At 67.7% G+C, this 9,505-nt stretch overlaps 1 protein-coding gene across 1 annotated transcript; it reads right to left on the bottom strand.

Moving 5' to 3' along the window:
- Nucleotides 1–679: 679 nt before the first annotated feature.
- Nucleotides 680–3,115, bottom strand: LOC112671022 (uncharacterized). The gene is made up of 3 exons (XM_049109448.1): nucleotides 2,568–3,115; nucleotides 1,802–2,507; nucleotides 680–1,545 (listed from the first exon to the last, which is right to left on the bottom strand). Exons 1-3 carry the CDS (start codon nucleotides 3,113–3,115, stop codon nucleotides 1,288–1,290), a joined length of 1,512 nt encoding a protein of 503 aa, XP_048965405.1. The 3' UTR covers nucleotides 680–1,287.
- Nucleotides 3,116–9,505: the final 6,390 nt, after the last annotated feature.

Genomic DNA, 9,505 nt, shown 5'->3' with positions numbered 1-9,505 from the left:
TGCCGGGCAGATGTGCCGCATGTCGTCTGAGGCCCAGGCCTTGCCCACCCCGCGCAGCCAAGTCCCAATCCCCGCTGTGTTGCTGCCTACGTGTACAGACGCCTCTGTTTGCGGTGTCAGGTGGGGACGACATTAGCACCTACCCTGGGAGGTGGCCGCGAGGGTCATGGCCCAGGACATGCAGGGCACCCGCACCTCGGGCCGCTCGGGAGTGAAAGGGGGGCGCCCTGGTTCCCGCGGGCATCCCCCTGCTACCAGGTCTTCCCCTTGGCCAGTTCCTGCTGCTGTCGCTGTCGACGTCCCGTCGGGTCTGTTTCTGCCAACTGGACCACCCAACCCTTGGTGCTGCTTGGCGGGGGGGACCACGAAGGCCCTGCTCCCTGAGGCCTCCCCGGGCTCGCCCTGGACCCGAGACCAGCTCCCAAGGCTCTTTTCAGAAGGAAAGACGCCTCGGGGCCCCTGCTGCCCGCCCCCCACTCCCCTCAAAGGAAACAGGAGGGAGAAATGAAGCTGTTTTAAATATAAATGGCGGGGGCACAGTAGGACCTTATTAAAATACAGAGAGATTAACAAGGTCTCATTCCCTTCAATTATTAACAACGTACTTGTTCTTTAGAAAAGTACCCATGAAAATTTAAAACAGATGAAAATGGTTGTTCACTTAAAACTGCCCGGTTGATCTGTGAGTAATGTTTTATTCAGCGCAAGGAATGAACGGGGAGGGTGGGCACCTGCTGGGCCCTCCCCTGGGCACCGGGCCTGGGGATGGAGGCAGGGAGGCCCCGCCCAGGGCCAAACGGGAGGGACCTTCTTCCCAGTTGGTTCTCCGGCCTGAGTAATGGGTGTCCAGGGAGCAGCAGGCCAGGTTCTGGGGCAGCACCGGGCGGGGAGTGGGCTCCTGCAGGGGGAGGTGGGAAGCGGGTCCAGGCTGTTCCCCGCTCCCACTGGTAGCACCACCCTGGCTCCTGCGGCAGCTCTCCTGAGGTCCTCACGATGGTGGGAGCGGGAGAGTCGGGACTGCCCATGCCAGGCTCAGGCGACATGGGGAGGGGACAGTGGCCGGCTGCGGTGGACACTCGGGAGGGCCGGGGAGGGGGGCTCGGCCTGCGGTGGGGCTGCAGGTGACACAGGGCCGGGCCGCACAGCCCGATGGCCGGTCCTGGGAAGAGGCCCTGCTGGGTGGGGGGGCACTGGCCACGCTTCCTCGTGCTTGAAGCTGGGCTGTCCCTGCTCCTCACTTGGCCTGAGCTGCTTCGGCAGGTGGAGCACCTGTATCTGTGCAGTGAATTAGCCACTGAACATGTAAATGGACGAGGAGGTAGGGCAGGGCGGGGCTCCCCAGGAGCGCACAGGGGCCGCGCCCCGGGGGACCCGCACCCGCCCTCCGCACAGCGCCTGGCTGAGCCAGCCCGGGCTCCCAACACGGAGGCAGCTCCGCTTGCCGCAGCGCCATTCGCTCAGCCTGTGTCGTTTTCCTCCAAATATCCTTGGAAACGGGGCTGCAGGATGCATCTGGACGCCAGGCTCGGGGCGCCCGGACTGGGCCTGGGGAGGCGTTGGGAGGGTCGGTGCCCCGGCAGCCTCGGCATCGGGCTGCGTGCCCACGCGCGCACCGACGGGGTGTTGGGGCGCACGAGGACGCCCGGCCGGGGCGCTGCGGAGCCGGGCACCTCCTCCCGTGGCTGTGGGCGAGGCTGCAAGCGGGGGCGGAGGGAGCGGACGAAGGAGAGGAGGGGACCTGGGTGCGGCCCCACCTACGGGAGGGAGGGAGGCTCGGCCTCGGCGCAGCGGGCGCGCTCACCGGGACACCTGCCCTGGGTGAGCCCACGCGCTGGGGGGAGGCAGCGGCAGGCCAACCGCGGGAACCGATCTCGGTAACGGCAAGGTCCAGGCGGGAGCATGAAGCAGAGGAGGAGCCGAGAGAGGCCGCGGGGACAGCCGCGGGGACACCTGCGTGGAAAACCAGACAAAGCGAGCACGCGCCAGAGGGCCACGCACCTGCCCGGAGGGCGGAGGGGCAGGCGGTGCGGGGGAGAGCAGAGCCGGAGCCCCGGTGGTGCCGGGCCGCAGCGTCAACGGAGGAAGAGGCCGGGCCGCACGAGGCCGGGAGGCTTGGACTTGGTGCTGCGCCACGGGAAGGCCACGGGCCACCCGGCGCACCTGAGAAGGGGCCCCTACGTGTGTTCCACGCCGGGCGGCGAGGGGACCTGGAGTCCCGGAGGAGGCGCAGGTGCAGGGCTGACCCGATGGGCGGGCTCCAGCGCAGGCGCAGGGCTGACCCGATGGGCGGGCTCCAGCGCAGGCGCAGTGCAGACCCGATGCGCGGGCTCCAGCGCAGGCGCAGTGCTGACCCGATGGGCGGGCTCCAGCGCAGGCGCAGTGCTGACCCGATGGGCGGGCTCCAGCGCAGGTGCAGTGCAGACCCGATGGGCGGGCTCCAGCGCAGGCGCAGTGCTGACCCGATGCGCGGGCTCCAGCGCAGGCGCAGTGCTGACCCGATGGGCGGGCTTCAGCGCAGGCGCAGTGCTGACCCGATGGGCGGGCTCCAGCGCAGGTGCAGTGCAGACCCGATGCGCGGGCTCCGGCGCAGGCGCAGTGCAGACCCGATGCGCGGGCTCCAGCGCAGGTGCAGGGCTGACCCGATGGGCGGGCTCCAGCGCAGGCGCAGTGCTGACCCGATGCGCGGGCTCCAGCGCAGGCGCAGTGCTGACCCGATGCGCGGGCTCCAGCGCAGGTGCAGGGCTGACCCGATGGGCGGGCTCCAGCGCAGGCGCAGTGCTGACCCGATGCGCGGGCTCCAGCGCAGGTGCAGGGCTGACCCGATGGGCGGGCTCCAGCGCAGGCGCAGTGCTGACCCGATGGGCGGGCTCCAGCGCAGGCGCAGTGCTGACCCGATGCGCGGGCTCCAGCGCAGGTGCAGGGCTGACCCGATGGGCGGGCTCCAGCGCAGGCGCAGTGCTGACCCGATGCGCGGGCTCCAGCGCAGGCGTGCGAAGCGGCCGGTTGCGGGCAGGCCGGGCACGGACCGCGGGTTAGCGGAAGGCGTGGGAAACGGGTGGTGGAGATGGTTCCCAGGTGGTTTTCCGCAGTGGAGCTCCGGGAGCGCAGGTGCCATGTAGACGAGGGGCCTGCGCTTGGTGCTCCGGGCGCGTCCCGGCGGGGGTGCACGTGCGCTGCGGGAGCAGGTGTGAGGCCGTCGGGGCTCAGCCAGGTGTGTGCAGCCCCGTGACCACCACCGGGCCCGCCGGGATAGCGACCAGGCGAGGTAGAGACCGTTTCCGTCACCGCCCGGCGTTCCCTCGGCCCCTGGGAACGACCTTCACGGCCTGTGGTTTCTCCAGGGTCACCCGAGTGGAAGCGGACGGAGCCGCGCGTGTCGTGCCGGCGGGTGGCGGCCTCCTGCAGCGCCGGGCAGCGTCGGGAACCTCCCGCCGAGCGCGGCCCTCCGGGGACGTCCCGCCGCGCTTCTCCGCCAGGGATGCAGCCCGCCCGCCCCGCGCGCCCACGCAGCCCCGCGCAGGCCTCGCGCACACGTCTTCCTGCTGCTGCGCTCGGAGGCCCCGGGCAAGGTGCGGGTTTCCCTACGAGAAACCGAGGGGCGCTGGCCAAGTGGCCCCCGTGGGCGGTCCCCGCTGCCCCAGGCAGGTGAGCCCGGCGAGGCTGGCCCTCCCTGCAGGTGCAGGGGCTGCGCGTTGCACTGCGAGGCTCCCTCGGCTCGCACAGCCACGGGGGTGCGTGGACTCCGTGGGGAGCCAGGACGGGAGGCCTGGGCAGCCGGGGGGCCCGGAGGAGATCAAGGAGCGCGGTCCGCACTGCAGCACCGGGCACCTCGAAGAGGGAGCGATGCGGCTGACATGGTGAACGGCCGCGTGGGCGCAACACGCAGGAGAAGCCGACTCTTGGACCTGGAACCACTGTCGTTGACCTGGACGGGAGCAGCGGGAAGGGTGCGCAGGCGGCGAGCAGAGGACCAAGGCCCGGGTGGCACAGGCTGTGGGCTGCCCCAACGCTTTCCTCCTTTATTCTCGTTAAAAGAGATCTCACTTTATTCGCGGCGCACGTGAGCGGGAAGACGATGCTTCCCAGTGCCCTGCAGAAACCACCCTTCAGACGGGCTGGTGATGCTTGTTGGTGCACGTGCCGGAGCGCTCCTGCCAAGCGGGAGGTGCCCGTGCCACCTTCACCACCCTCCTGCCCCCTTCCAGCCCCAGCTGCCACCTGCTGCCTCAGGTGCAGCCGACCTCGAAGGGAGCTGGCCGCGGGGAGGGCAGAGGAGGAAGGCGCAAGCCCTTAGGTCCTGGGGGTCCCCAGGGCTGCCGGGTTAGCCCCCACTGCGACCTCCGGGTGGCTCTTCCTGGAACCCCGACGTCTGAAGGAGATGCATCTAAGTCAATTAGCAGCTGTGTGTATTTCCTAAATGATTTAGATCGTGGACCTCGGATGAATTCAATTCTGCCCAATTAATCTATAAATTTAATGTGATCCCCAAATGAACAGCAACATGATTTGTTCTGGAATTAGACAAGCTGATGCTAAAACTCACACAGGAAAAGAAAGCAGCAGAAACAGCTCAGGAAACTCCCAAACAGACGTGCGCACGGGGAGGTGACGAGGGCTGGAGCGACCGACTGAAACTAGCAGACACAACATGTGGTGGTGGTTCCTGGACGGTTAGCGAGGCCAGTGGGACAGGAGGCAGAGTCCAGGAATGGGGCCGGGTGGGTAAGGACGTTCAGAGCACGGGGCGCAGGCTTCCGCACAGGCTTCCGTTCTTAAACTACTGGGAAAGCAGGTGGGCCGTTCAGTAGCTTGGAACAATGACGTCAACCCAGAGAAAATTACTGTTAACTCCAGACATGGGACATCAGCAGGCATCTCAAATTAGGGCATGTTCCATGTGGGTCAGGAATCTAGACGTGGACGAAAAACGATCCGTGTAGTAACTGGGAGAATCATCGACGGTCTCAGAGTCGGAGAGGCTTTTCTAGGAAAAAAAAAACAAAAAAACAGAAACACAAAAAAGCCATGCCAAGAAATCATGAAATAAAATCTGGATAAGCCGGGCTACATAAAAAATAGTTAAAAATGCCGCACAACCAAACCCACCACAAGTAAAGCCAAACAACTAACAACTGACCTCAGAGCAAGGTCAGTTTCTCTACCAAGAGCTCCTACAAAATAAGTAAGACCAAGGGCCCCAAAGAACGGGCGACCCGTGAAGACAGACACGCGGCTCTTCCCCGGGAACAGACGGGCCTTCGCTGGAGCGACAACAGCTGCAGACTGAGTCCCTGTCACCCAGGGGCAGAGTCGGAGGCCCGGGCTGGGAGGGCCGCTGGGGACCCTTTCTCCTCCCCTGGTGGTCCCGCCGGTGCAAGGGCCTCCCCGCCTTCTCCACCCGGGCTGCGTTTTCGAGGCCCTGTTGTGTGGAGGCTCCTTGCTGGTCTTCCCCGAGGGGCCAAGGCCGAGCTGCAGCGCCTCCCGGTGATGGGGTGAGCTAGGGACCCGCCCAGGCCCTGAGCCACCGCAAGTGCTGCGTGGGGGGCCACCGTCCTTCTCCCCTCTGTCTTCTCCCCTCCCTTCCCTCCCTCCATCCCCTCTCCCCCTCCCCCCCCTTCTCCCCTCCTCCTCCCTCCCCTCTACCTGCCTTCCCACCTCCATTCTTTTCTCTCTCTCTCTTTTTAAAAAATTTTATTTGTTTATTCATGAGAGACACACACAGAGAGGCAGAGACCCAGGCAGAGGGAGAAGCAGGCTCCATGCAGGGAGCCTGATGCGGGACTCAATCCTGGGTCTCCAGGATCATGCCCTGGGCCGCAGGTGGCGCTGATCCGCTGGGCCATCCGGGCTGCCCTCCCGCCCCCTTCTGCACTGAGATCCTGGTCTGTGCAGGGAGGGGAGGCTCAGCCCCTGGCCGCAGGCCCCTTGGGGTCTCACCCCAGGGCAGACGGTGCGCCTCTGATGGGGGAGGATGGCAGAGGTGCTGGCGTGGTCTTTCTTTGGGAATCTGGGACCCGTGCTGCTGTGGCGCCCCTCACCACAGCCTGTTCCCGGTGCTGGTCCGTCCCTGCCCTCACCTGGGACCCCCTCCCCCCCGGGTGGGGGCCCTGGCCTGGCGGGGATGGCACACAGGCCTCAGCACTGCCCCATGTTGCACGGCCTGCATCTCTTTTCCAGGGGCCTGCAGCTCGCACAGTGCACGTGCTCAGGTGTCGCGGGCGCGACGCCTCTCCCTGCTGGGTGCCCCAGTGACCAGCCAGAGGCGCGGCCAGGGACCCCAGGATGGGAGGGTGGGGAGCTGGGGCTCATGGTGGAAGGAGCCTCCTGGTGGTCTGGAGCAAGAGCCCCCTGACGCACACCTCCCCTCCCGCCCTGGGCCCTGGTGGGTGACCGCATTCTCAGGTCCCGGGCCAGCAGATTGTCATTTCCCCGTGAGAACTGCATCCTGTCAGCGTCTGTCTTCCTGAATGGACCAGCATCGGCTCTGGCTCGGTGTCACGGAGTCTCGTGGAAACACCCGCCCTCCTCCCGAGGCCTCTGTGCAGGAACATCCAAGGTGAGAGGCCCTCGGGCTGCAGGGCTGACCCCTTGTCCTGTCCCAACGGCGGGCGGGCCCGTGGCCCGTCTGCTCTGACCCCGACCCCGTGTCTGTGCAGGAGGCTCCCTCGCCCCCCCACATGCAGTTCTTCCAGCCCAGGCCCCGTTCCCGTTCCCCTGTGGGGCAGCTGGCAGTGGGGCAGGTGACATCTGCGGGCGGCTGAGAGACCGGCTTCCAGGGCTCCCTGAGCCCACACGGGAAGAGTCTTGGCTCGCTCGGCGCCCTGACGACAGACGGGCGTCTCACTGCAGCTTCCCGGAGCGACCAGAGTCCCCAGGAAAGCAGTCGTTGACAACCGGTGAGCCAGGAGCCCGCCAAGCATACGGCGCCTCCTCCACCCCTTCTGGCGTCACCCCCCCCCTCCCGGCGGCTGCACAGACGGCCCCCAGCCCTGTGTCTGCAGCCTGACCTCCTCCCCCTTGCATGGAGCCCGGGCCCTGCGGGCGAGCGAGCAGGGCCCAGGGGCACAAAGGAGGGACGGGTCAGCTCCTCTCCGCCCTTCCCCTCGACAAGTCGGGGCTGCGTCCCTGCACGTGCTGCTGGGGATGAGGGGTGCTCCGTGGGGGGGCTCCAAGTGGCGAGGTGCTGCCCAGCGCCCCTGTCGTTCCCCCCCTCAGCCGCCGCCAGCCCGGCCCTGCCTGCCCCACAACCCCAGCTTCGGATGTCCCCCAGGCCCTCAGGAGCCCGGGAACGATGGTGTGGGGGGTGGTGGGGTGCAGTCCTGTTGGAACGACAGTCAGTGGCTTCTAGGAACCCAATGGTTTCGTGACAGGTGCCCTGGAGGCACAGCACCCCGGGTGTGTGGGCCGCGGGACGGAGGGCTCCCTGAGCCGGGCCGGAGCCCCGGGTGGGACCCCGGGTGGGACCCACCTGGTAGCGGTGCAGCTCGGGGAGACTGAGCAGTGGAACGGACGGCGGCAGCAGCAGATTCTGGGTCTTTCCTCCCCTCCTACTTCTGGATTGTGCGCTCCGGAAAAGGGCCCCCGTGCTGGGAGGCGGAGGGGGTGCTGAGCATCCTGGGAGGGGGCAGGGGGGTGCTGAGCATCCCGGGGCAGGGTCGGGGGTGGGGTTGGGAGCCTCAGGTGCTGTCGTCCAGCACCCGCCTGGGGCTCGATGCCAGCCCCCTGCCTGGTATCGGCCGGTGAGCATGGGCCTGCCTCAGGCATCCCGAGATGTGGGCCTCGGACCCCACCCACCTCTGGGGTGGGCCGGCCCGAGTTGGCACCTTCGGCCAATCGCTGTGGGCCATGAGCGAGACGCGGAATGACAGCGCTGTGCCAGAGGCTGGACAGGGGTCCACTTGAGACCCTGCCTGCTGCTGCTGCTGTGACATGGGGCCGGTCCCTTTGCCTGTCTGTGCTTGTGTCCCTGTTCCTGAACACACAGCCAAGGATGGGACCCGTGTCATCAGCCGGTGGTGACGATGGGCGGGCCGATGCCGGTGGAGGCTTTGGACGGTGCAGGGCTGTGGGGGGGAGATCCATCACCGTTGGCCTTGTGGGGGAGGGCCTGGGGAGTGCGGAGAGGGGTGGCTGTTGTGAGCGTCGGGTTGGTGCAGTCGGGGCCTCCATCTGGAATGGGGGATGGCGACCATCAGTCTTTTCCCCTCAGGCCCGAGGGTGTGCGCGTGCTCTTGGAGGACAGGGCCCCCGACATGCAGGACCGTGCCAGCAGCATACACCTGCCCGCCCCACAAATTAACCGCGAGTCTCTGAAACAAATAAGGACTTTCCTTCGGCCTCCCCCAGGGGAGTGCAGAGCGGGAGTGAGGCCGCCGTCCTGCTGAGCACCCCCATCTCCAAGGGCCCGAGAGAAGGAAAGGTGAAGGCGCGGCCAGCACAGGGCACAGCACAGCACAGCACCCTCTGGCCGAGCTCGGGGACTGCCCAGCCACCGTGTCACCGTCTCCCCACGTGGCATGGTGGCTCCTGGGGAGGGCGGCCAGACCGTGCCCCATGACCCCCGCCCCCTCCGCCGTCCCGGGCCACCCCATGGAGCCGCGTTGGGAGCTCCCGGGCTAATGTGGTTCCCGAGCCGCAGCACCAGCACCACGTGGGGGCTCGTGGCACATGCACTTGCTCCTGCCCCCCCCTCCGGCGGCCTGCTGCAGGGGAACCTCCTGGGGGACTGGCAAGCTGCCGAGCACCCCGAGGCCCACTGGCGTCTGGGCACCTTTGGCCAAGCCAAGAACGCTCACGAAAGCCTCTGGACTTGTTCGAGGGGACACGGCCACCGTGCGGCCTCCCAGGGACAGAGGGCTGGCGTTGTGTCCTGGGCGCCTACCTGCCCTGAGAGCCCTCGGGGGGTCAAAAGCCACACGTAGGACAGGTCGGCCTGCGGGGTCACCTGTGCGGGCCCGTCTTCCCACGCGCACCCCCCCCCCCAGGCTGGTGACCGCTGTGGACTGGACGCCGGTGCGCCCTGGGTCACACGGGGCAGCCTGAGCCCTGGATGGGGGCCTTTGACGGTGGTGGGGCCGCCGGGGCGGGGCTCACCGTGGAAGTGGCGTCCGGAGGGGGAGACGCGAGGGGCGGCCTGCGTGTCCGCGTGGGCCGCGCGGCCGTCCCTGACCCCTGCCCGCCGCCCGGTCCCCACGCGCGGCCTCCGCGCGGCAAGCAGCAGTGGCCAGTGTGCCCGGCCGCCCCTGCCCCTTCCCGGCGGGAGCCTCCGACACCCGCGGGGCCGCTGCTCCTCCGGCGGGGGTGGCCCTGCGCGCTGGCTGCGGGGGCGCGCGGGACGAGCCCCAAGTGGAGACTCGGAGGGGCTCTGAAGGCAGCGCCGCCTCCCCGCCGCCTCCCCGCGTCGCGCTTCGAATCCCGATGCGGATTGGCTCGGACACACCTCGCGGCGCCGACGCCCACGCTCCCGGGGCTTCCGAGCTGCCGGCAGTCCTCGCCCTGAAGACCC

Source organism: Canis lupus, chromosome 5 (assembly GCF_003254725.2).
Source record: "Canis lupus dingo isolate Sandy chromosome 5, ASM325472v2, whole genome shotgun sequence".
In the NCBI taxonomy this organism is placed as follows: domain Eukaryota; kingdom Metazoa; phylum Chordata; class Mammalia; order Carnivora; family Canidae; genus Canis; species Canis lupus.
The sequence above is the reverse complement of the archived record's forward strand: the minus strand, read 5'-3'. Positions and strand labels throughout refer to the sequence as shown.

What these genes read in the sequence shown, in the direction of transcription:
- LOC112671022 (XM_049109448.1), bottom strand. Translation starts at nt 3,115, where the DNA reads ATGGCACCTGCGCTCCCGGAGCTCCACTGCGGAAAACCACCTGGGAAC. An exon ending in CGCCGGAGCCCGCGCATCGG is followed by an intron (nt 2,508 to 2,567) that starts GTCTGCACTGCA and finishes CCTGCGCTGAAG; the next exon opens with CCCGCCCATCGGGTCAGCAC. An exon ending in CACCCAGGGCAGGTGTCCCG is followed by an intron (nt 1,546 to 1,801) that starts GTGAGCGCGCCC and finishes ACGCCTCCCCAG; the next exon opens with GCCCAGTCCGGGCGCCCCGA.